This window comes from Dreissena polymorpha, chromosome 10, assembly GCF_020536995.1.
Source record: "Dreissena polymorpha isolate Duluth1 chromosome 10, UMN_Dpol_1.0, whole genome shotgun sequence".
Taxonomy (NCBI): domain Eukaryota; kingdom Metazoa; phylum Mollusca; class Bivalvia; order Myida; family Dreissenidae; genus Dreissena; species Dreissena polymorpha.
In genome coordinates this window covers 17,033,377-17,061,264 of record NC_068364.1, presented here as the reverse complement: position 1 = coordinate 17,061,264, position 27,888 = coordinate 17,033,377, and the positions used below count along the sequence as shown (strand labels likewise).

The window sequence follows — 27,888 nt, the reverse complement described above, 5'->3', positions numbered from 1 at the left end:
TCTACTTCTCGACTTTATTAAGGGTTAAACAATCGAATAATTTGTTAAAGAGAAAACCCATACTTGACACAAAAACAACAGCAATCAAAACGTTAAAACATTTGCTACCGTATGTATGCAGTCAAAATGGCTTCCGTAAATATATAATAATATTGAAATAAATACATAAACTAGTACAGTAACAGCCGTTGAGGTCTCATACACGGGCCTGCATTAGGTATACCGGGACAATACCTAATGTAAGCAGTGCGGAGGCCATAACATGTACAATGGTTACACATTCAGTAATGGTTTGACCTGAACAAACATGTTACGCTATATTGATTTATAATCTCAACTGATGTTAATATTTTCTTGACGAATGTCATTTCAAACTTCGCACAAATTGAAAACACTTTCAGATCAAAAATAAATGTTAACGTGGTGTAAAAGATTGTCATGTGGCATACTAATTGTCACGTGCTATATCCCAGAAACGCGTGTCCAATGAGAAGCGACGTCGCATCGTCCGCTGTTTTTAGTTGAGTCTTGGCACATCCTCATTAACTATACTGTAGTGTCTCGCGTTTTTAAGCGGCCAATACAAAGCCGGTTGTCATGGACACTGTCTCGGGGTCTTCAGGTCTGAATGTCTCCAAGCTTACGAGAAAATAGCAAAATAAAATCACACGTAGATTGATAAATATCAAAAGTTTTTTTTGCGGAAGACGATGTCAAGATGAATGGGCTGTGACCTCACTGCAATGAACGACCTCCACACGTGCCGTAAAAATCCTCCACAGCGGCTGGGGGTAAATAGAGACCGGAAGTAAGAGGGGCGGGGGTCGCTACACACACCTGAAAGCAGACATTCGTTCAATTTGATTACTTTTATATCTGAAAATCGGGTGCCTAGTAAGTGTAGTGTAAACAATAATTATCGACTATAGGGTGGTATACACTTTAATCGTTTGAAATTATGCCTAGTTGTAGGCTTATAAATTATGTTGTGTGCGTGTTTTTACATATTCATTCATGTATTTTGCAAAAAGCAACATGTTTTACGTACACACGTATGTGTCTTTAATCGCCATGATTATATAGGGGATGAGGAGTCTTTTAGAGGACGGGCTGTCTGGTATCGTTACGATTACATAAAGGATGAAGTGTCTTTAATCGACATGATTATATAGGGGATGATGAGTCTTTCAGAGGACGGGCTGTCTGGTATCGTTACGATTACATAAAGGATGAAGTGTCTTTAATCGACATGATTATATAGGGGATGATGAGTCTTTCAGAGGACGGGCTGCCTTGTATCGTTACGATTATATAAAGGATGAAGTGTCTTTAATCGACATGATTACATAGATGACGATGTATGTTAAATCTTCATCGATGGCACAGTGTCTTTAATCGACATGATTACATAGATGACGATGTATGTTAAATCTTCATCGATGGCACAGTGTCTATAATCTTCATAATGTTAGAAAAGACAAGGGGTCTCTAATATTCATGATAATATAAAGGACGAAGTGTCAATGATCTTCAAGAGATTATATAGAGGCAAAGTGTCTTTAATCGACATGATTATGTAGAGGACAAAGTGTCTTAAATCGTCACGAGTATATAGAAGACGAGAAGTGTCTTTAATGCCATGATTATATAGAGAACGAAGTGATTAATAAACAAACCGTCGTCAGTGTTTGCGATTTAAGCCTCCGAAGAGACGACTGTCTTCTTGCGCACCTGAAATAATCACACTTATTATTTAAAACATTGTAAAAATGAACATCTAGAACCATGAATGAGCATGGTATAAATACACATTACATTGCATTTCAAACAAAAAGAACCTCTGTGCACATTTTATTATATTTGGCAGTAATATTATGTTTTCTCCAGATCTTCATGTTTCTGAAGTATCATTCCAGTTTGACATTGACTTACTTTCTGGTGCATACAAATATATTGAAAGAGAAAACTGAATTTAAAAGCAATATGAAAACGCGTCTACCATTTTAAAATGACTGAGGACGCCTACTTTTTACCATCTTCCGCGCAGATATTTAACTGGTTGCGAGCATAAACGAATCACATTAATGCCGCAATTTCACACATCGTTATGATATGTTATTTAAATAATTTAAATATTAGTGTTATGGTTATTAAATGATTTAAATTATGTAACTGTTTCCAATATTAAAAAAGCATTTCGACCGAAAAATATACATGAAAACAAGTCAAGAATGTCCAACACAATGCTTAGACTTGTGAATACAGTGGCTAACGATAACTCGGTGAGAAAACCTGTGAAAGGAGTTTGTAAATTAAGCCAGGTTCTGGCTAACGTTATGCATGTACGGAAAGTGTCATGTCCCAGATAAGCATGTGCAGTCTACACATTCTTATAAGGGACGACACGTTTCGCCTGAAGTCGATTTTTTGTTCGAAGAGACTGTCTTTACACGAACAAAAATCCACACAAGCGGTAAGTGTAGTCCCTTAGAAGCCTGAGCGGACTACACAGGCTTATATGGGACAACACTTAACAAACTTGCATTACGCCAGGTTTTCAGGCAAAAAGGCTGTATTGACGTCACGTACCACGGTGCTGGAGCTGGTGGTGGCGCTGGTGGACATGCTGCGGTTCGCCAGACGCGCCTTCTGCAGCGTGTTCTCGGCGGAGTCGGCCCGCTCCTCGGCGCCCTCAAGCTCGTCGGCGACCTTCCGGTATTTGGCCAGGTTGATGGCGGCGACCTCCTCCTGTAACCGCCGGATATCGCATATTTAGATTGAGTACTTTGTCGGGAGCGTATTGTGTTTGCGACAAATGAGGGACTCAAGTTGGTATAACAAAGAAACTAAGAAATGATTATTAATCAAAATTCGTTTTATTTTTCCACTAATATCACGAACTTGAATATGATGGGTTTCGAGTGTTGCGTTTGAAGAAAATATTAGTTCGGACAGGTTTTATAACGCTGACAAAGTTACAGTAAAAATGCACGAACAAGTTTTATATTGCACTGTTTCTTCTAGCTTTAACTGAATAAAGATTTTTCCGTAAATGACTTTAAAATATTTTCTATACAGTGTAAATATTCAAGCATATACGCATTAAACATGTTCTGAACCAATCTATTCACATGATATCAAGGCTACTTACGGCTTCCTCTGCCATGCGCTTGTAGGTCTTGATCTTGTTCTGGAGTTTGTCAATCAGCTCCTGAAGGCGCTCCTGGTTCTTCCTGTCCTCGTCCACCTGGAAGGCGAGCTCCTTCAGACGGCGATCGGCCTTGCGGGCGTTCTTCTGAGTCTCAGCGTGGCGCCTCTGCTCGCTATCCAGCTCGGTCTCAAGCTCCGTGACCTGAATACATGACTCGAGTAAAATATCTACTAACCGCTTGTATCATAAAGACTGCTATGTTTATTAAACAGTGGACATTATTATGATTGTATATATTTTTGAATATATAATTACATTCTACTTAACATTATAATGGTTTCCATGTGTTTTGTTTTATTGGAATTACTTCAGATAATGATGGTTTTTAATGTATTTTAAAATAAAATTACGTAATTTGTCCTCTGCAATAAAGAAGCTTATTAAAAAAACACTTTAATCATAAAATTACTTTTCGTGTACATATCAAATATTCAAATAATTTGTATTCAAGATATATACTTAAAGTTTGTGTTTTATTTGCAATTTACGTGTAATTTCTTAATGCTATTTAATCACACTTTGAACATATTTCAATGACACGTTTTATAAGTAAAAATACTGTTCAGTTGCAGGACCATACTCACCCTGGACTCCAGTTTGGAAATCTGGGCTCTTCCTCCCTTAAGAGCTTTAGCCTCGGCTTCATCGCATCGGAGCGTGACGTCCTTGAGCTGAAGCTCGAGTGATTTTTGGATCTTCTGCAGCTGTGAAGAGTGATCCTTTTCAGACCTCAGCTCGTCAACCAGGCGATTCATGTCAAGAGAGAGCTTCTTGCACTGATCGTCAGCGCGGCGCACCTCGTTGCTCATTTCTTCAAGGTCGGCACTCATTGCGCTAATATCGGCTTCCAGCTTCCTCTTCTGGCTTGCTGAACCCTGAAGCTGGGATGACAGCTCGTTGACACGATCGCCAGCATCCAAAAGTTCGCCTTCAGCGGCTTTTCTTGCCCTTTCAGCACTCTCAAGAGCGTTGCGCACCTCTTCGCATTCAACTTGGATGACGTTGACTCGACGTTCAGCTATCTGTGCAGCCTCAAAGGCTTCTGTAGTCTTGCGGCGTTCATCATCGATAACGGCTTGCAGCTCTCTCAACGTATCCTGGAAGCGCTTAGCATTCTTCTCCATGTCGGCTCTACTGCGGTTAGAAACGTCGAGGGCAGCTTCAAGTTCATTAATGTCAGATTCCAACTTCTTACGAACTCTCTGAGCCTCAGCCTTGGCTTTGCTTTCTGCTTCTAGGGATGCCTGCATTGACTCAATAGCGCGTGCACTGTTTCGTCTGCAAAAATCATCAGAAATGAAATCCCGAAAACTTTTGGAAACACAAAAGAATGTGATAAAAGAAAATAGCTTCAAGGCAAAAAGAATGTTTATAAAAACAGCTATGCGAATAGAAATAATATATTCAAATACTAATCATTATTGGATCTTCGAACATCGGAAAATTCGTTGCCATCCATAAAATAAACACAATAATCGTTGTGAAATTAGTATGTTTCAATCGATATTTTATTTTAAGTACCGAGTGTTTTCGAATTCCTCTTCTTTCTCGGCGATGCGTCTATCGATGTCCGAGCGGACAGCGCTGATCTCAAGCTGAGCGCGTGCTACCTTCGCCTCTTCCTGCTCCAGAGTGGATTCTGCCTCTTCCAATGCGGTCTGCAGTTCCTGTTTCTCCATCTCAAGGCGGCGGCGGATCTTGTCGATCTCATGCACGCTTCTTGAGCCGTCGCTGAGTTGCTCGGTCAAATCATGGATTTCAGCTAAAAAGAGTGTTCGTTCGTGAATAAATGTGTGTGCAATTAAAATCCAACCATCATTGAACTAACTTACATGTACGCATTAACTAACACAAGGTGTTAATAAAGGAATTCGAACATACCTGACAAGTTTCCATTTTCCCTTCTCAGAGAATCGACAGTAGACTGTAGCTCCTCATATTGTGTCTTTGTTCGGAAGAGCTCTGCAGAGTAGCTACGAGATTCCTTCTGTGAGTTTTCAAACTCAGACTGAATGGCCTTCACCTTTTGTTGCCATTCAGCAACGGTCTTGTCAAACGATCTGTTTCTCTTCTCCAGAGCATTTGCGTTGGAATTGGCTTTGTCAGCGCTGATAACGGCATCTTCCAACTCCATCTGTAAACGGTTCCTTGTCTTTTCAAGAGTGTTCGCCTTGTTGTTAGCAGCATCAAGAGCCGCCTCCAGCTCTGACAGTTTAGCAGCGAGTTTACGCCTTGTCTCCTCAAGTTCATCGGCACGCGCCATGCCCTCGTTTTCATACTTAGCGCGCCAGCTCTGGGCCTCAGCGTTGGCTCTAGACAGCTGCCTCTGCAGGTCAGCCTTAGCATCGGTTTCTTCCTCGAGCTGTTCGCGGAGGGCGTCCAGCTCAGCCTGAAGGTTTCTCAGCTCATTTGCCAACTTCTGGCGTGCCTGCACATAAATTAACTTGATGCTTTAGATATTTTTTAACAAAAATATAACGACATAATTTACAACACCGCTCATCATACTGTACTTCCAGTTTATACCCGTAAAAGTATATTGCTGTATTTATAAAGAACAATGTATTATGTGTTTTTAATTCCAAACGTGTATACCCTAGTTTCTTCTTCAAGGCTGCGTTTTGTCTCGTCAAGCTGAGACAGAAGGTTTGCACGTTCTCTGTTCAGTTGGTTAACCCTGCCTTCGGAGTCCTCCACCTGACGTGCTAGTTCAGCATTATCCGACTGTAGCTTGGCCTTAGCTGCATTCAGGTCATTGATTGTGCGCAGACTCTCCTCCAGTTGAGCGTTTAGATCTGCGATTTGAGCCTCAACCTGCTTGCTCATCTTCTCAGACATTCCCTTAAAAACGCAGAAGAAGAACATGTAAACTATGCGATATTCTCCACCTAAAATGTTTTACAATTATTTACACAATTCAAATATAATTTCAGAATTAATCATAGACATCGTATAAGGTAATTAATTATATGACAAACGATACACATCTAAATTTGCGATAAAGAACAACAATTAAAACGATTAAGTACTGCCAACGTATTTATATTTAGTTATTAATTCTGGTAAAAGAGCTTACTCCTTTCTTAGATGAATTTGCAAGCTGATCTTGAAGGTCGGCAATATCGTTCTTCAGTTGAGCCTTCTCCTTTTCTACTCTGTTGACAGACAGATTAAACACATTTTGATTCGTTGTAAAGTATACCATAATAATTTGTAAACAACAACAATACGAATTATATTGGGCTGAACGAGTATATACGAGTGTCTTACTTTTGTTTGACCTTCTGCAGCTGGTCGATCTGGTCGGCCATCTCATTGGTGGCATCCTGGGCCTTTTTGCGGAGACCGGCGATCGTAGACTCATTCTGCATGCTCTGTTCTTCCAGATCGCGACGCAGTTTTTGCAATTCTGCCTCTCGCTTCTTGTTTAGTTCCACCTGTGCTGCTGTCTGACCACCCTGTTCATCGAGAGCTTCGGCAAGATCATCAAGCTCGCGGGCAATATCATTCTTCTGCTTTTCAATCTTTGACCGATTTGCCCTTTCGGCTTCTAATTCTTCTTCTAGTTCTTCAATGCGAGCCTGAAGTTCTCGGATCTTTTTCTGGAGCTGGGCAACAAGACCTTGCTCTTCTTCCAATTTCTGGCTGAGGTTCTTGATATCTTGATCCTTCCTATAAAATACACACATTAAGCATATAGGATCTTTAAAAAATTACATGACGAGAAATTCCAAAGTATAAGGAGAAAATACATTGTTCAATTGAAAAAATGTATTATGTTTATTAGTCTCACTTTTTAATGTTTCCGTCCATTTCAGCCTTGACACGTTCTAACTCCTCAACACTTTCCTGTGTTGCCTTCAGGTCGGCTTCGAGCTTCTTTTTAGCCTTCTCTACATCTGCACGAACCTTCTTCTCACGCTCAAGATTGTCTTCCATCTGTAATAAATTCACACACATTTGAAGCAAACTTTATAAAATAATATAACTTAAATGGCGAATCATTTGGTTAACGTACAACTACACATTCACAAACAAGTTACCTCATCAAGGGTTGCTTCAAGTTTTTGCTTGAGCTTGTTCAGATTGTTAACTTTTTCCTCTTCTGCCTTCAGTGAATCTTGGGTTTTCTTAACGGTGTCTTCAAGGTTTTTCTTGTCCTTGTTTAGTTTTCCGATCTGCTCATCTTGCTGAGCCATCTCGCCTTCAAGTGTCTTTATTTGTGCATCCTTAGTCTAAAACAAAAACAGCAACTGTATTTTTTATTTGTCTATTAACATTAACAAGAGGCCATAATGACCCGATATTGCTTAGAGAAGTAAACATGATCAAGCGATTTTTTCTTTTTTTTTTGGTATTGAAATTTAATTTGACAACTTAAAACATGTGTATCACACTTTCAATATGGTTAAGTTGAAACATGTAAGTCGTTCTAATTTATAAATTGTTTCAATATTGTTCGTTTATTAGAACGTAACTATTATTATTAGATATAAAACAGACAATGTATTGATTTGTAAAATATTTTGTAAAAACATATGTCCCGCTGGTTTCTATTGCAACAATAACTCGTCCAATATAATTTGTTGTTACGTAATTGCCAAACGATTATGTACTAACTTCAATTTGGTAATCTTTAATGAAAATACTAATTGCCGAAGAAAAACAAAGGACTGGTTTCACAAAGATGGAATATTTAAACAAAAAAAGTCATTTAAAAACAGACAGAACTACCGAAACTGTTCGATTTTATTATGTATGTCGGTACCTGTTTGTCATGCTCAGCCTTTTTAAGAGTTGCTTCGAGTCCTTCGATTTGTTCTTTCATTACAGCTTGCTTTGCTTCGAGGTCTTTTTTGACTGCGTCAAGATGGGCAGCGGCGTCCTCTTCGTCCAACAGTCTTTCTTCCATCTCCTTGATTTGAGCTTCGTAATCTACCTTTTGCTGTATAAGGTTTTCAATCTTTTCTTCCATTTCACCCAGAGTGTCCCCTTCAGCTGATAGCTGAAGCAAAGCGTCATCCTTTTCTCTTTGCAGAACAACACATCTCTCTTCGAGTTCTTTCTTGATTTTTTCAATCTTAGCCAATTCTTCCTTTGTCTTCGCAAACGCTTCTTCCATCTTTTTGATTTCATCTTCAGCGCGGGCAGCGTTGAGAAGAGGCTTGACCTTGGTGTACAGTTTCCACCATTGCCAGTTCTTGAGCACCATCCATTTCCTGATATTCCTCTGGATCATGGACAATGCAGTCCTCTGATCGTTGAGTCTCTTATACTGTTTACGCATCAGATAACCTCTGATCCAGGCCTGGAACAACGACACGGTTTTGGAAAGGCGCTCGTCACGTATATCTTCAAGGTTACCCAGAACACCGGCCTTGAAGAAAACCTTTGTGTTACCGATCTTGTACTCGTTCGGATCAATTTGAATGGCGGTTAAAATCTTCTCAGTCACAACCTTACCATCAACGAAGCCTGATGGGATAGCGTTTGGAGCCAAAATTGAATATCTGAAAGAGAAACATACCATTTAATAAAGAAACATTAAACTAAATACACTGAAAAACAAAAATGCGCGTTCTGTATAATAAGGATGTTCAGTATGATTTGGGGTAAATGTTTATGTACCTCTGTTTGAACTCAGCGTAGAGGACCCTGCTTGGGAATCCCTTTCTGCAGATACGGATACCCTCAAGTACACCGTTGCACTGGAGCTGGTTGAGAACAAGAGCGGCATCGATCAATCCAGGAGTCTTCACCTCGTTGGGGATGATGCAACGCACGAAGTGAGGGTGGGTGTTGTACAAGTTTTTCATGAGCTTGTTCAGGGATTCTCTGTGAAGGGCAGAGATTGTCTGGAAAGCAGAGGACTTTCCCTTCTTCTTGCCACCGCCACCACCTTCGGGCTCTAAATGAACATTAAATACGAGTACCGGTATGTGTCTTCGTTGAGCTTATTGACAAATTGCCTTTTTTTCGACAACCACCATGTTGATTTTTGCTACTTTATAAAGATTTATTTTTTTGGTACTGATCAATATGAAATGTATTATTAATGGAAAAACCGTAAACGAGATTTTTAACTTTGAAGTAAAATATGTTTTAATATTATTCCAATAATCGCGTTCCTTTTATCAAAATTAAGTTTAGCTAAGGGAACAGACAATAGCAATAATTGTGTTGACACTAAGTCGACTGTAAAATATAAGAAGATTGGGTTTCATGATAATGCATTCACTAATATTGGGAAACAAAATATATTAAGGGTGTCACAAACAGCAAGTATAACCACAAGGAGAAGAAACCTATAACAACTTGGTCGTACCCTTAGGCAGTTCGAAGAGCTGACCAACGAGAGGTTCCTTAGATTCGCTCAGAATACCAACAACGGTCTCGTTGAGAGGGTCCTTATTCTTCTCAAGCCAGTTCGAGATATTGTACGGCACCTTTACGAAAGGAATCGTATCTGGCATTTAGTGGTTAAACAAAAATAATTAGATCTATTGATACAAAAATTAATATAGTCATGGCTAGAACAAAAACTAGATCTCATGGAAAAGAGCAATGTTCTTTTCAAACCAGGGTGATAAATTGTACAGAACCTTTTAGAAATGAATCATAACTTGTAGTAAGCGGTAAAGTTTTATAATGTTATAATTCGTATAATTACATTTCTTGAATACAATTAAAGAACACTATCAAAATCGCGATAATATGCTTCGTGTGTATATTAAACAGAAACATTTTCATGAAAAAACGTTTTGAGCATATATAAATATGGGCATTAAAGTACATATACTTACGGCTCCGGCGTAGTGACCCAGCTCGAAATGAGCATTGCCACCCCCCTTGCGTGACTTGTTGACCTTGCCGAATGCCTTCGATTTGCCGAGATGGTTTGTCATTAATTTTTCCTCGAACGTCTTGTCGGAGGCCTTCGGGAACATGCATTCTTCCTCAAGAATGGACAAGATACCCATGGGCTAGAACGAAAATCAAAGAACTGATGTAAAAATGTACAAAGGTAAGTTGGTTAAATATTTACCAAAACGCATACTTGAGGTGACATGAACACTTAGACGTTAGAAAATGTCAAATATTATATAAAATTATATATATATTGAACGGGTCTAAATCATTATTAAAACAAAGAGTATCTGCACAAATGAGTCGGATTGTAAGTTGATTGCCAGCTTACCTTTTCGATGAGTTCGATACAGGCCTGCAGGTCCATACCAAAGTCAATGAATTCCCACTGGATGCCTTCCTTCTTGTACTCCTCCTGCTCGAGGACGAACATGTGATGGTTGAAGAACTGCTGTAGACGCTCGTTCGTGTAGTTGATGCACAGCTGCTCAAAGCTGTTGAACTGCAACGTGTAAAATAAGAATACCATATATGTTTTTTTGCTATAACAATACTTTTAATAATCTTTCATAATTTAAAGATTGTAAGTATAACTACAAAACGTAGTATAATGACATAATTTTATACAACATATTTGGATAGACGTTTTTACTTAATGGTAAATCTATGTAATTTAAACAAACACGCGCCATATGTGTGTAAGATAAATGATACAACAGAAGTTTCAGGCACTTCACTCTCAACAGTTCGTATTTTTAGACATATGACAAAGTGCCTATGCAACTCAGTACAAAGTGATCATAGCAAGTTTTGTGATCTTGATGGACATTATTGTCACTTACGTCGAAGATTTCGAAACCGGCAATATCGAGCACACCGATGTAGAAGTTTCTCTTGGCTTTGGTGTCAAGGGTCAGATTGACTCTCTTCACGAGCCAGGTGAACATGCGGTCGAACACAGCCTTGGCCAGGGCGCTGATTGAGTAGGTCACTTGATCTTTGTTTCTGCCTTGTGTGACGAACTCGGTACCGACCTTGATCTTAGGTTTCAGAAGACCCTTGAGCAAGTCACCGCTGTTGACGCCCAGAAGGAAAGCAACCTTTTCGGCCTCTAAAATGCAAAAAAAAAAAGAAAACAGTGGTCGGCTGTTATTTATTTGTTATTTGTTTGTAAACCGTTTGGTATAAAGCATAAGTTAGACATATATTATGAGCCGGAAGTCACCTACCAGAGGTTCCGTCGGCCTCGGCCTGTTCCTCTCTGGGGTTCTGTTTCCACTTCATCTCACCGAAGTGCAAGATGGCGGCGGTGCACTTGTAGAGGCTGTTCTTTTCGTCCTGGGTAAAACCAAGGACGTCGAACGCATCCTGAACAAAAAATTGCACAATAGCGTTAAGCAAATATAATCGTATATTGCTTCAACTCACCATCGATCTATCACATTAACCATCAGAAGAACGCGTTAATATGTTTAACCCATTTAAGCCTAGTGGACTCTCCCATCCTTCTAACTTGGATCAATTTATTTCCAAAATTAGGGATATCCAGTATATTTATTTCTATATTTAGATATTAGAGAAATTTAAGCAAACAGCGCAGACCCTGATGACACGCCGCATCATGCGGCGTCTCATCTGGGTCTACGCTGTTTGCCAAGGCCTTTTTTTCTAGACGCTAAGGCATAAATGGGTTAACGTGATATTTGTTTCTGAAAAAAAAGTGAAATCCAGACTTCTTACGTCAGTGATTTTCATTTCCGCGACGTCATCGATACCGTCGACCGTAAGCACACCCTGGTTGATGAAGGAGTAGAGACCCGGATCCGGCTGGACCAGACACATTTCTATATGTGAGAACAACATATCAAAAAAGTTAGAAACGGTCTTTTGAACGAATCATATTATGAGATCTTGCCGAATAGGGGTTCCACATGTTTAGGAATGACCATGAACATTGGAGTGTGCAAAAATCGATAAATGAAAACTTTGACAGAATTTTATTAAATTAAACGCTTTACGTATATATGCACATAGTGATGTTGTTATAAAAAAGTTACAAACGGTGACAACTCAACTATGTACTTCTGATGCGTCGAATTGAAATATGTGCCCATGGGGCCTTTATACTGATTCATGTACGGCATAAAAAAAGAACATTTGGAACCTTGTGTTTAAGAGTTGCATAAGCATGTTCAATACACATTTCAACAACTGGAAATACAGGACGACAATAAATCGTAAAGCTGTTTAGGCTAATTTGATTAAATTGTTCAGTGTTTTGTTCCATTACTTGTTTTACCAAATTAAAGAAAGATCATATCCATATATTGTACCAGATCGAATACAAGAACATGTTACGTAAGAGTCAATTTCAACTTATTTACATATTCGCGCGTTTGATACATAGCCTGATAGATAATAACTTCAGCAAAATGATTGCAACTAGCGGAAAATCAAACGTGATACTTTTTAAGGACAATGTACACTTCCATTAAGCTAAATCACCAAATTACTTCTACAGGTATGATCCTCGCAAGACTTCAAGACCCTTCCCCCATAAGAAGCAAAGTTAAAATGGCTTTTGCAACCAGCATAAAACCAATACAGCCTGCGAGTAACTCGCAGTCTCTTCAGATTGTATGCTGTTTGTTGCTCGTCAGTAACTACAGGTTGAAAATGAAGCCTTTAAAATTGAAGTTAGTATGAAAGGTCTTAACTTAAATTTTACTTTCTAAGGGACAACAAATGCCTAAAAATAAGTATCTATGTGGTTAAGGGTTAATTTGTTGTGTGCACAGCATGACCAAAAAACTCAAAATACCATTCAGACAATCTTACTTATCATCTAACAATTTCGGCTGTCAAATACTTAAAACCGAAATTAAATTGTGATTGCACGAAACATCTTAATTTAGTTTTGCAACCACTTAAGAGAACGCCATCGCCAGCAATAGGCATCATGCACTCGATTTACTTTTTGCAATTTACACCATGGTTAGTTAAAAAAGAAATATAATAAAAAACAAGAGATTGCCAAGCAATATGGTCCCCTGCCAGTGAAACTCCACTATTGTCAGATTTTTATATATTTTTTTATATTTTTATATTTGTTACCATAGCAACCAAAATTCTTGACGTAGGGACCAAATGAAATGGCGTGCATAATCTCCATCTATCCATGTTTAAAGTTTCATGGAAAAATATGAAGAACTTTTAAAGTTATTGCAGGATCCAGAAAAGTGTGACAGACTGATTGACAGACTGACAGACAGAGCGCAAACCATAAGTCCCCCCGGTTTCACCGGTAGGGGACAATAACTGTAGGAATTCACAAACATCTATTCTATATCAATGAAACAACATTCGTGTAGTTTCATACTGATTTACTAAATGTTACTGCACAATAGTATTAGTATGACAATTTACCGTGCATTTTTGGGAAAACGGGTGTCAATATCTGGTAGAAAATGTGGTAATTGCGTTCAGCTGGCTGCTGGTAGGTTACTCTGGACTTTTCCAGCAAGTCTTAAAACAAAGGGGATTTACGTACAATACAAACGACACGTTGCCGTACCGCCGTGTCTAAAGACATCGCCACGGGGGCTATTCTTTAGCGTGCCGACGGTACGGAGCACTCAGGACAAAACCGGGAGTGTTTTACCATGGTACTTGGGGAAGACATTGGTGAGCATCTGATAGAAAATGTGATAGTTTCTCTCTGCCGACTGTTGGTAAGTCACGCGTGACTTTTCCAGGAGGTCTGTAAAATGTACACTGGTCTCGTAAGAAAGACGTAAACAACAGAAATAAAATATATTAATGGCATTTATTCATTTCTTGTTTGTAGTGGGGCAACGTTCTCTTTTGTAAATGTTTACCTTATTGACAATCTTATTTGCCTATTAGAATTTTTACTTTTCTTAACTTTGTTTTAAATAATCCGAATATAAGAAAGTGTAAGCACATTAGCAAAAATATATCATCGTTAAATGATCCAAAGTGCTTCTTATTAAAGGGCTAAATTTACACAGATTAAATATGACAACAGTTTTTTTTTCAATTTTATCAGGGCAAATTTATTCAATTACTAATCGTTCAAATCGTGTGTTGGCTGCCACTACGAATGCCAATCTAAAGGATACCAAATATATAAGAAAACAATTTTATGCATCTTAATAACATTACTTTTTTTTCAAACAAATACATTTTATTGTTCAATCTATCTACTTGAACATTATAATATTAGCTGTTATATAGCGTGTATATTGCAGTAATATATTCTATTATATTACATCACACTATAGTACATTACAGAACAAACTAATATATTTTATATTTTACTTTTATATAATTTTATGTTTACACACACTATATATGTTGGTAACTCACAGTGCTCAATGTCAGCACCGGCGATCTTGCCCGAAGGTCCGAAGTGGATACGGATGAATTTACCCTGAAAATACCATGCCCATGTTTTACTTGACTTTCACTAATTGCCAATCGTTAATTTCTGATTTTGAAAAAGGCTGTCAATTCTCAGACAATTGTTAACTATTAAAAATGGTATATGTTTCATTACAGACTTAAGTGTATTGTCAGTGTGTTCTCTTGTTTCGGAACTGCCAATCGAAACAAAAGCTGTTAACCCGTATACACGAATTTGATGTTTACCGTTTCATCCTATATTGATACAAAAGAAAACTAAAACGTTTCGGATAAATTACTAAACACAAGACCCATGGGTCTAAGGATTTATATAAAGTTATATAAATAAATGTATTATTTGTTCTATGTCTTAAAAAGTAAATATTGGAAATTATAATTTGCATCTACAATAATAATCAATAATTTATAGTACTTTAATAGATGTTTATGTTTTCTTATTTAAGTGTATGCATTTTATCTGCTCCATGGTACACTGGAAATGGCTGTTGTTGTTTTTTTCCTTTCATTTTGGTATGAATAGTTTTGTACAAAACTCAATAATATAAAAGCTGGCAATACGAAAGAAGACGGATTTGCATAATACAAATGAAAGAATTCTCATTTGGTGCGTCTTCACTTTAGTGACATGTTCATTGTAAAAACAAGTATGAAGTTGTTATATTTTTTCTGCTATCTCTTCCACGGCAGGGTTTACTAGCCAATATATGTCATTTTGATTATGCTAGAACACTTTTAAGTTTGACAGTCATAAGTTACATAGAAAAGAACTTAATAGCAGAAAAGGTATAACACAGTTAAAACGAGTAAATTAAAAAATGTACACTATCATTGTTTAAACAAGTAAATTAAAAAAAAGTTCATTATTACGTGTATCAACTTAGTTAGTGACTAACACAAGCGAACAAAATATTATGCATGTCTATATCGCTACGAAATCTTCAAAGAATATATTATTAAGACAGACGATAGCATTCGATATAACAATTAAATGTAGATGTGCGCACGTTAGTGTTGAGAGAGAAGCAAGCCAAACACATAATAAAGTTAAAAGAGTGTCTTATCCAACGTAATACAGCATATGTTAATGAGAACGACCGTACCATGGAAGAGGGTTGTTATTTTAACTCTTTTCGGCTGTTAATCAACAAATAATAGTGATAATTTACTGTTTGAACCAAATAAAATTATCGAAATGTTTTAATGACTTACTCTGAAATAAATCATTATTTAAGTCAGTATGTTATTATAACAGCGAATTTACCCCTTCTCCTGAATTATTTGTATATGAAAATAAACGTTTGACGAAGCATTTAAAAACGGGTGATTTGCGTAGATTATCGATTTGTATTGACTTGTGAAAATACATATTCTAAATCGTGACTGCGCCACTCATTAAAATATTAATTTCGACGATCACTCATGCATTAAAATCGATGATCTACCGAAATCATCAAATAGCCTCTATCTACGTGATCATACTTACATTACCGACTAAAGTTCAAGATGGAATCACTTGCAATCACCACACTCGAAGATTCGAGCAGCGATATGCTAGAAGTAACAGGTTGGGTGTGTGGTTAGACAAGGTCACATTCTGGTTCAATTACTATTCATGTTACAAAGCATCGTCCGATCAAACACGCTTAACTTGATAAGTCTAATGATAGAATAACTATAAAAAGATTAATTAACATTATTTTAAGCCAAACGTAATATGGCTGTATTAAATCCCGAAACCAAGCATACAAATATGTTTTTAAATAAATCGGCAATAGTGTTACCGTATCTATCATGTATTAAAATATTTTAGTGTTTACATTCATAGCATATTTTAATTTATCAATATTTACTCACCGGATGATAAATTACGACTTAATGTGTGAAAGTGATGTGTTTAATTAGTCATCAAAGTGCGCATCTGATATTCAGGATGCTTTGCAACACAACAAGGGGTGGTTAGAGTTGAAAATTACAATATTTCAAACGTGATTGGTTCTGGTATTAAAACAAGACGGGCGAAAGGAGGTTTTCAATGGGGACCAGGTAAACCAAATAACAGAACAGCCATGTTTTGGAGGATCTGAAAAAGGTTTGGATCACTCTTGGTAGGGCACGCAGTTTGCTAGGAATGGAACACACGACGGTTATTTCATTAAACCATATGTAATAATTATGCCTAGTATAGCAATATTGCATCAGAATAAATGCAAGTCCCAATCGCTTGACATTTTTCAGACCATTCTGAATAATTATAAAATATCAATATAAAAGTTCAAATTTGATGTATTCAATTTTTGTCGAATAATATATTTATTGGCACTAGTTCAAATTAAATAAAAATGTTCGTTATAGTATTTTTTACAACTCCCCTTAATATAACAACCATATTTTGTGTCATAAATTGAATATAATTTTCAAATATAAGTATATGCCATTTCATATATGCGAGAATTTTATTACAATACCCAATATTTTAAATGGTTTATCGGAGTGTTGTTAGGTAGTGGTATGGGAAGGGCCAATTCATATCAAGACAACACGTGACACTTACGAATCTCGAGGAGTTGTTGTTACGGGTGGTCTTGGCGTTACCGTACGCCTCGAGGACGGGGTTTGCCTGCACAATCTGATCCTCCAGCGAGCCCTAGGATCACAACAAAAAACGGACATGTGCTCATGAAGGAACATCATATAAGCAGCTACCTTGGCGGCTGACACATGACATATCCCATTTCGAAGGCTTATAAACAATAATGTTTCTTCACAATAATGTTGAAAAAGAAACTATATAGGCACAATATCAGATTTAACACAACGCCATGAAAGGAGCAGTAAACTAAATCAACGTATTTGAACATCGCTACCGCGTTATACCTCAAAACTGCCTGCAACAATTGACTAGATGCCTTTCTTTCTGTTTAATGTTGTTGGTCTAATAATTAAAGGCAATTAATTTGATAAACATTCTCGTGGTATTTATTTGCCGATATCGTTAAACTAAATCCTCTATGAACAAGTTGCAATTTGTAAGTTATATTTCAAGATCACCGCCATATTGTTGTCAACATTTCAAGATCACCGCCAAATCGTTGTCAACATTTCAAGATCACCGCCATATTGTTGTCAACATTTCAAGATCACCGCCATATCGTTGTCAACATTTCAAGATCACCGCCATATCGTTGTCAACATTTCAAGATCACCGCCATATTGTTGTCAACATTTCAAGATCACCGCCAAATCGTTGTCAACATGAGGTTCGGGCGTTACCTTCTTTGAATCCGGTTGCTCCTCGCCGGCCTGTTTTGACTGGGCGGCGGCGACCTTGGCGAAGTACATGATGACCTTCTTGGTGTTCTCAGTCTTACCGGCACCAGACTCGCCACTGTCGGGTAATACAGGCAATAGGTCAGTATAATATCGCACGTTGGTGCTTTGCTTCGGACTCGCAAATGTCGGGTTATACAGACACTGCGGCGTTATTTACATAACTGAGAGACAAGCGTGAACACGAAGTATTCAGCCATTGAAATATTTGGTCACAGTTGATCTTGAAAAGTGTTGTATAAGCACAAGACTTTTCACTATTGGAATGAAGCGCGTTATTAGAATGTTAGTCAAAATGTGGAATATAGATTCAAATGACTCGCTACGGTTGGTTATCAGAGGGGTAATCATGTGATAGTCGTTGGCGACGTCCATGCCGAGACAGTCATTTTTGACCGTTTTATACCCTTTATTACTTATGTTTATTTTTTAAATGACGCTCACTTTCCAGCCATATCAGTAAAACGGTGATAAGCGTTTATTTCGTATTTAAATTCGCTTTATATCTCGACTTTACTCAGGGCAAATTTTCTTGGTGGAGCCCTAATTAGGTCATCCCGCTAAGAAATTTCGCACCGAGTAAAGTCGAGATATAGAGCGAATATTACTATGAAATAAAAGCCAGTAACTTTCTTCTTAATATGGCTGGAAAGTGAGCGGAAAAAAACAACATAATACACTTAATAAAGGGTATAAATCGACGAAAAATACCTGTCTCGGCATGGACGTCGCCATCTTGTTTGTCACGTGATTACCCCCTCTGGTTATAAGACCATGAAAGGTAGTTAGTAAGCATGAACAAAGGCACTGTCTAGTGCCTGAAGTTAAACATAATATTTCAGAAATGACGTACACATAAATGAGCACTCAACAAGACAATCTTGGGTAGTACCATAGCAGTAGTAATATATACGTGAAATCGATGAAGTATGAGGCAAATAATTAAGCTTTAGACGTGCCGCCGTCATGCTTACACGCAATTCAATATTATTTAAGAATATGAATTAAAAAAACACATTGCAACATTTCATACAACACAATTATGACGTGAGATTACGACATGTTGATATTATATCTGTTTATATCTTTAAATATAATACACAAAAACTGCATGCACGACGGTGTATAATAAACTTTAAATAATAGGTAAACGTCAAGCTCATACAAAACAAATTTGCAAATAGATAACCCAAAAAATATGGTGCTTTAAAAAGGTTGAATGAAGTTGAGAATTTATAATATATGGGCTGATTTTGGATTGTGGGTATGAACACGAAATGAATTATTTTATACAACAGAACTAAGCGGTAATTTAAATAATTATGAAATAAAAGAATCGATGACATTTTCGATTGATATGGACTTCATTCCAGATATGCTACGGATAGTTCGACAGATCTAACAACAGAATTACATGCAATAACAATAGAGTTAAGTTCCGTTTATACACATATGTCGAGATCGTAACAGTTCGGTTTATACCGTAAGTTCGACGTGCGTCGAACATATTTATTTTCATATGTCCTAGGTAAGGTTTCAAACAACAGATTCGCATTAAGACCGGTCACGCTGCACTCCCAGGGACCCTGTCATGGGGGCCGATGTTCCATAGGATATATAGGAGAACTTAAGGAAGGCAAGGGAGCATTTAGGACGTATGGGACTCGTGCTGTCTTACTCATTTGCCAATCATCCCACAGCTTTTCTCCGGGGGCAAGGGATGACCTTGACGGCGGATGTCTACTCATGGTTGTCATATACACGAGCTAGTATGTGCAAATAACAAACGCAAACCACATTTACTTGCACTACGACATAAGCAGTTTTGCTGTTCTAAAAGCATAAGCAAAGCAAGCAAGAGTCTGAACATTAAGCCATTCTCGACAAATGATATACACATTTGTACGTACAAAAACAACATGACCATTATTGTTGTAAAAACAACAATGTTTTTGAGCATTAACAATTGTCATTATTTATATTTTGTTTATTTGTGAATAACAGTTGTAAGATAGATATAAATTGTTCTTATACGATAATATTTGTTTTATTTAAGCAAACAGCTTGAAGTTAAGTGGCAAACACTTTAGGACATATTACATTCAAGATTATCTGCAATGAAATGTGTGTTAATCTCTGTTAGATTTATACAAAAGAATTGTAGACCCAAATAAACATGTATATATAGTATACACTGCTTGTTATGTACCACAACATATGCAATTTATTTCAATTACTATTACGATGATAATAATTTACGTAAAAACAATAATACACTTCAACAAGGTGATACTTACGTAATAAGACAGGACTGATTCTCACGATCTGAAATATATAATATATATATATATTTATTGTTTTTTATATATTTATTTATATATACATCATAAGAGAATAAGAAAATAATAATAGTAAAAAATAAATAATAATAATAAATAAATTATAATACTAATTATAATTAAAAAAAATAAAAATAAATAAATAATAATAATAATAATAATAGTAATAATAATAATAATAATAATAATAATAATAATAATAATAATAATAATAATAAAAATAATAAAAATAATAATAATAATAAGAAGAAGAAGAACAATAATAATAATAATAATAATAATAATAATAATAATAATAATAATAATAATAATAATAATATTGTAATTATTTTTATTATTATGAGTATTATTATTATTATTTTTATTTGTAGTAGCAGTAGAAGTCGACAAATGTTAATACTGAATGAATAAGGTTCTGTTACACATAATAAAACAAACGCCTGAGTTTATGAGTTTCCTGTCAAAATGTTAATGACCTTGCTCCAAGAATCCAAGGTTATCCGCCATAGACATAAAAGAAAGGCAATTAGCGCATTCAGTAGATGGCTGGTAAAATTACACAGGTGAGATTAATTATAGAAGTCTCTGAAAACCATGTGCGGAGAAAGCATGGGGAATAAATAAACAAAGAAGTGTTCAGCGAACGTGATGCCAAGAGACAAGTTTCTTGGCTTATGTTGTAGGTGTCATTCAGTGTAGGTAGGGCGGTTTGTGAAAATTTATAAACAAGAATACATCATTAACTGAAGTGCTGGCTATTACTTAAGGTATTATATTTGAATTTGTCAAATAGAATGTGTACAATATTTCTTTTAAACCCTCTTGTGATTAATGTTTAATGCCCTCGATACAAATGTCAAGTGTAAATTGAAAAGTAAATTCAAAGCCAAAAACTGTGAATATTTGGTAAATTTGAACTAATTTCCTAACTCGATTTATTTTTAATAAATTGCTTATATAGTCTGTTTGCATTAATTAGATGAAAAGATAAGTCCTACAAATAGTACAATCATCTTCCGTAGCAATATTGACCATACATGTGAAATGGGAGATTATTAACTGAGCAATGCCGCGAAAAAAATGTTACGAGTTACTTACCCTGCAACATGTTCTGGAAGGCGGTATCGGCCACAGAGAACAAGTGGGGCGGCATCTCCATCTTCCTCTTGCCGCGGTACTTGGCAATGATCGAATCCAGGTAAATTGGCAGACGACGGTAGGGGTTCACGGCCACGCAGAAGAGACCCGAGTACGTCTGCATGATAAGCAAGGGGCATTATTATTGGAATACATAACGAGGAAGTGGAGTCCTTGTAGATATGCAGAGGACTAAAAGCCACGCTGAAGAGACGAGAGTAAGTCGGTAGGCCTGGAAACATTTGCCTCGACATTTTTTGTTAGTAAGATTCGAAACTAAAGGATAAAGTTTTAGCGAAGCCTTGTGCACTAAAAATAAACGTATTGTTTAAGTGTAAACCTATTTATTTTAGCTCGATTGCATACAAAGCCTAAGCTAATTGAAACGCTCTTGAGTCCGTTAACTGGGTAGAACCAGTACTTGGTGTGTATTTGAAGGAGACCTAAAGAACGCTCTCATGGTTGCTATCGAACCAGTAACCTCCTGGTCTATAGGCGACATATCCAGGACGCCACGGCGACGTATTGTATTGTTATCTGCTATATTTTACTTATTAATTAACAACCAATGTAACGTTCTTGCAAGTTATATTTATTACATGATCAAAATATTAGGCTGATATTTTTCAAGCAAGGAACTTGTTCACAAATTTTCGAATTAAAAAAGTTATGTAATATACTACCTCACAAATTCCTTTATTGTTTTAAATAGACATGACTTTTTCTAAAAGCTAAACAATGAACAAAAAATGCCGTCTTCAAATCCGGGATCGCGGTCAGAAAATGCTGTTGAATTACTATTGCGCCACCTGTTAGTACAATACGTTTTGCTTTCAAATTTTAGAGGAAAAGCGTTACACAGGCTTTATTATTTAACCGACTACGAATGACGTTTGTTCATTAATAAATCAATATTCTAAGCTTCTTTTAGGATGGATTGTTTTTTAAACATAGTGTTTGATTCTTTTCTTATCTGTGGTAATTATTCGAAAATCGCCATTTCGCCAATTGTGAACACGGCCCTCTAAGATGTTTTGAAACAGCTTGAAAGACTTACGTAGATAAAACCCTTGTAGTAGCGCTGGCGAAGGTTGTTGAGCACAGAGCCCTCGTTCAAGTAGGTCATGTTGGCCATGTCATCGCACATGTCGTACTTGGGCGGGTTGACCTGCTGAAGGTCATCCTTCTTGAAGGCCTTGCTCTGAGAAATAATTTATTTATGCGAAGTCAGTATGCATCCGAATAATGTACAAATGTAAACGTCCGAAATGTTTCAGTATCCGAATACATCAAAATTGAAGCATGGTGGTAAATCAGAAATTAATCGCTGCGTGAATAAGTTATATTTTACTGTCATATGCAACGGTGCTATATTGATTTCTTTAACCTGTGTATAGTTCTTATTTACATACATAGGGTATTATCAAGTAGGATAGCTGGAACCCGCTTTTCAGTATTAAATATTCGATCTAATGCTTTGACCTCTAAACATTGCATAATAAAAATCAGTAAAATCACTAACGTTTATTTGGTTTCGTTATCAATTATTCTCGCAATAATAAACAGCAGTATTTCCTAAAATAGCATCAAACGGCGGTGTTACCTCGTTATTCTTCAGGAGCTTGACGGTGATTTCCTCCCCTTTCGAGGACACGATCTCACCCTGGGCGTAACCATCCTTCTCATCCGGTACCCAGCATGCCTTCTTGCCGTCGAACGTGCCAGTCTGCTCCTTGAGAAGCTTCTTCCGGTCCACGTACAAGTACTGGAAATCCGGGTCGGCGGAAAAGTCCGACATGACGTTACTGCGTTTTAGCGGAGTTTTAGCGTCTCAAAGCGAAATGAGAAACGTAGAGCCGTCAGTGGAAGACCGAGTGTGTGTGCGCCTGTGCCAAGACTCTGACTGCTCCTTCCGCTGCAAATATATGAGCCGCGTTATGAGAAAACTGGGCATAATACATGTGAGTAAAGTGTCGTCCCAGATTAGCCTGTGCAGTCCGCACAGGCTAATCAGGGACGACACTTTCCGCTTAAACTAGATTTTCGGTAAAAGGGACTTCCTTTACACGAAAAATACCATTAAAGCGGAAAGTGTCGTCCCTGATGAGCCTGTGCGGATAGCTTAGGCTAATCTGGGATGACACTTTACGCACATCCATTCAGCCCAATTTTCTCAGAACAAGAAACATATTGGAGTTTTGGCAAATAAATATTGCCAATGTCGAGACTTATTTGTTTAAGTCATTATTAGTAGCTGTTCGACATTGGGCTATAACAGTATGTATATTTGCCAATACGAGCCGTACTGTAGGAAAACGTGGCTTAATAAATGTGCAGAAAGTGTCTTCCCAGATTAGCCTGTTCAGCCCGCACACTCTAAACAGGGATCACACATCCCGCTTCGTTTAAATGACGTCTCTTCTTAACAAAAAAATCCAGATTACACTGAACAGTCTATTCAGGAACGACCCTTTAGTTTTACCCAAATGCATAACGCCCGGTTTTCCCCCGAGCGCGACTTATTTGTATTCTATGAGTCGCGTTCTGAGAAAACTGGGCATAATAGATGTGCGTAAAGTGTCGTCCTAGATTAGCCTGTGCAATCCGCACAGGTTAATCAGGGACGACACTTTCCGCTTTTATATAATAGTTCGTTTAAATGAAGTCTCTTCTTAGCGAAAATCCAATTTCGAAGGCGGAAAGTGTCGTCTCTGATTAGCCTGTGCGGACTGCACAGGCTAATCTGGGACGACACTTTACGCACATGCATTATGCCCAGTTTTCTCAGAGCACGACTCTAGTAATCATACGACGATGGATATAATGGCCAAATACGAATTTTGGTGATTGTATTACTATTACGTAACAATAATCACATATATAAAGCATAAACAAGCATTTCCTTTCTGTCAGACTTTTAGTTACATGTGTCGATAGTAAAACTGTTGAAAGGCATTACATGTTTGAATAGCGAGTGATAAAGCAATTAATGAACTTAATGTATTAATCAATTAATACATACTGTGTAAACCTATGCCATAAGACAACACGGACAAACGTTTATACATCAATCGCGACTTCGCATCATAGCGACCAATTAAAGTAATTTAATAAAACATATAATAAAAAATCAATTTAATGCAAGTCATGCGTTCAACTATTTATATTAATATACATATCAATGTACCTTCAATAACATTAAATAGTATTAAAAAAATGAAATAAAATGTTTCCAACTAGTCCTCCTTTTCCAATATTAGGGATGTCTAGTATTTATTTTTATATTTAGAATATTTCTTACAGAAATTCCTTAAAGCAAACAGCGCAGACCCTGATGAGACGCCGCACCATGCGGCGTCTCATCAGGGTCTACGCTGTTTGCCAAGGCCTTGTTTGTAGATGCATAAATGGGTTAATAACAGCATAAACGGACACTTATAATATAATGCAGACCATACATGTAATTTCTACTTACAATTTTCCACAAAATCACACTTAAACACCAATAAAAATTAAGAAGTACAATTAAACAATAGTTAAAGAGACTCCTATCCGACTCCATACACTAAGACACTGATTATTAATTTTCGCGCAAACACGTAGGTTTAATTAATTCTACAAACGTCCCTACCTGAAAGAGCTAGTTGTAGTCTTAGGGCGGACGTAGATACTCGCGTTTTATATTCCACGAAATCCTCGAGTTTCAACTCAGCCAGTAACAAAGATGTAAACTCTGAAACGATTGGCTGAAAGCGACCCCACGGCCAATTAAACTTCAGGTAACATTCGGGAAGTATAACGCTGCTTTTCTGTTTAAGGAAACTGATTTTTTCTAATAGGTGATCAGAAACGCGAGACGTTGGATCTAAGCCACGTGCTTGGTGATTTACCTGTGCTGCAAAATCACCAAAGGACGAAGAACATATGGTTTTAATATTTGCTTGTTGTTTCAGGAGTTTTCGGAGATATGATAAGCAATTAAGGTTCTCTTTGTCGTTAATCATACCGAACAATCAAGTGCGCAAGATGTGTTATTACTTCTGTCTCGGGTAATTATGAATTGCTAAGGAGGTGATTGTGAGTTGCTGAAATGAAACATACGTTCAAACCGAATGTTCAAGAGCATTACATGCGATAGCTTTTATATGAGACCTTTTCTTACATTATGTTTTTTTTTACATAATATGTATATTTTATAATTATGTTCGTAACTGGGCGATGACATTAGTACATTAAATAGATTTACATTTAATGTTATTTGCTTATCATGCAAATAATAACCCATTGTTGTTTAGAAAAATAAATTTAAGTAGCAAAATATAAAAATAACCAATCAAATAAAGATATTGTAAATGCATGAATTAATGCTTTAATTATATAATAAATAAAGAAAGGAGGGCGTGACGTCTGGAAGGAATAAAGCAACGAAGGAAGGAAGAGGTTAAGGAAGGAAAAAAGGAACGAAGGAGCGAAAAAAAGGAGGAAGAAATGATTACTAAAAATGTGTTTCCCCAAATGATAACATGTCATTGTTTGTACTTCTGTTACATGATATCAAATGATATCCGACTGTGACAGCGTCAACAAAAAGTTGATGTTTGTATGGCAATTTGACATTCGATGTAAACATTAATTTTATTCCAACCGTAACTCGGTTTTTGGAATAGCTTATTAAGAATTCTCAAGCTTGAAACAGATTTCTTGCAGTTATTAAAAAACACACAGCATTTTTTAAACAACGGGAATAACAATAACTGTTGCATATTTATTTATGCGAATTCGACCGATTAAGGGTATATGCTTTTTTATATTTAATAAAATAATAGTATCTCTGTTAAAATCGCACATATATAACTCCATTTTCGATAATTGTATTTACCTATGTATTACATATCGTTTCTAAAAATAATAGCAAATTAATGTTATTCGTAAGGTTAAAAGCCCGTGGGCATATATCGATTATAGACGTCCGGCCCAGTACCGCCATATGCGATTGTCTGAATATCATAAACCATATCTATCACTATAGTATTAATCGCAAAACCACAGCCATGTTAGCAAATAAAGCAACAACCTGACCGTGTGCTTTGTCTTTGTCGGAACTTACTTTGTGTGCATATGTCAATTTATCATTGATTATCTATCCAACTTTGTTTTTGGTCATATTTACTATGATTCAGTGTTACATAATTATATAGAGATTGTCTGCACAATCTAACCTTTGACAAAATCATTTGTCCTTTTTTACATGCGTACAAATCAGCATAATTTAATAACCGACATTTGCGCCTATTAATTTCTTTAATTCCAAGATGCCCAAATTAAAACTGAGTAAATTTATACGACATGTTTATGGCTTTCTGTGCTAAAACTACACAATTACAACATTCATTAGTCAAAACAAATTGTTTTCAATCTGTGTTAATATATAATAATGCTTTAGACTGGCAGAGCCGTTGATGTCAACAATAATTGCGCCAACAGGTGGCGCTTCCCAATTATCTGTCGCTCTGGATTAACAGACGATTTATTGCACATATGTCAGCACATACTAAATATTACCCTTATATAATTCAATGTAATGGCGAAAAGAAATTTGTTGCGACAATTCGCACATAGAAGCCTCGTAAACATATCCTTCTCAAAGGAAATTTTCTGCTGAATCGATATTGAAACCAAGAAAGAACATCACACAAATCGAAATCGACTGATTTTGCAATTAATTTGTGTCTACCGTTTTCTAGTGGAATATACTCCGTTTCAGCGAAACATTTTACAACAGTCTCTCACTTTATTATATTTCTTTTATTTAGCAGTAAACGCCTTTGCTGATCATATTAGTATCTAAAAAACAGAACAACTTTCTAAACTGTAAAACATGATTTCGAGTAAGTAAAACATGTTTATAACATTATAGAGTACGACACGACTTGAGCATTTAGTATAATGTAACCTAAATATATCTTGCGTGTGCTTTCGGGGATATTCAATTTATAAATATTGAAATAACTGTGTGCTAATGCGCGTTGTATGATCGGATATCTGAAGTAATATTTTAATTTTGCGCAAACGTGTTCATGAGGTGCATCAACTACACACACAATATCAGCATACCGTATACTGGTTGGACGTTACTATATATCATCATACCGTATACTGGTTGGACGTTACTATATTCAAATATCATCATACCGTATACTGGTTAGACGTTACTTTATTCAAACACTCACTCGTTGCATAATTTAAATCAATTTTAAAATGCTTATCACTGGATTTTGGTAAATAAAGATGCATTTGCAACTACAATGTACAGGCTTGTATACGTATTTCTGTACGTATTCGCAAGTGAAACAGACGCAGCATGTACACATATTTTATTAATAATACATGAATACAAACACTGTTTATAGTGTTGGATGTTCATACAATATGTAAACATGGGTGTTTATTTTTTATTTTTTTGTATAAATCATTACGTTCGTCCACGGACTGTATCCTATTGTATAACATATTCAGGCAATGTGCTAACGCACTGATAACAGAAACATCATGAAGCCACGG

General features: G+C 36.7%; 1 protein-coding gene across 1 annotated transcript; it reads right to left on the bottom strand.

The window, feature by feature from the left end:
- On the bottom strand, positions 1–25,062 carry LOC127848373 (myosin heavy chain, striated muscle-like). Its single transcript, XM_052380796.1, has 29 exons — positions 24,959–25,062; positions 22,931–23,242; positions 22,385–22,528; positions 21,289–21,445; positions 20,149–20,176; positions 17,795–17,909; positions 17,076–17,168; positions 14,468–14,531; positions 13,505–13,603; positions 11,819–11,922; positions 11,308–11,446; positions 10,921–11,189; positions 10,410–10,580; positions 10,015–10,194; positions 9,537–9,657; positions 8,840–9,119; positions 7,980–8,721; positions 7,255–7,446; positions 7,005–7,150; positions 6,482–6,883; positions 6,288–6,366; positions 5,807–6,052; positions 5,093–5,639; positions 4,733–4,973; positions 3,796–4,489; positions 3,152–3,352; positions 2,590–2,748; positions 1,677–1,731; positions 1–837 (listed from the first exon to the last, which is right to left on the bottom strand). Exons 2-28 carry the CDS (start codon positions 23,123–23,125, stop codon positions 1,696–1,698), a joined length of 5,844 nt encoding a protein of 1,947 aa, XP_052236756.1. The 5' UTR covers positions 23,126–23,242; positions 24,959–25,062; the 3' UTR covers positions 1–837; positions 1,677–1,695.
- Between the last annotated feature and the right edge of the window lie 2,826 nt (positions 25,063–27,888).

Excerpts from the sequence above, each read along its gene's own strand:
- LOC127848373 (XM_052380796.1), bottom strand. The coding sequence starts at position 23,125 with ATGTCGGACTTTTCCGCCGACCCGGATTTCCAGTACTTGTACGTGGAC. Across the intron at positions 2,749-3,151 it reads AGCGCATGGCAGAGGAAGCC|GAGGAGGTCGCCGCCATCAA; the intron begins GTAAGTAGCCTT and ends CGGCGGTTACAG. Across the intron at positions 1,732-2,589 it reads CCACCAGCTCCAGCACCGTG|GTGCGCAAGAAGACAGTCGT; the intron begins GTACGTGACGTC and ends TGATTATTTCAG.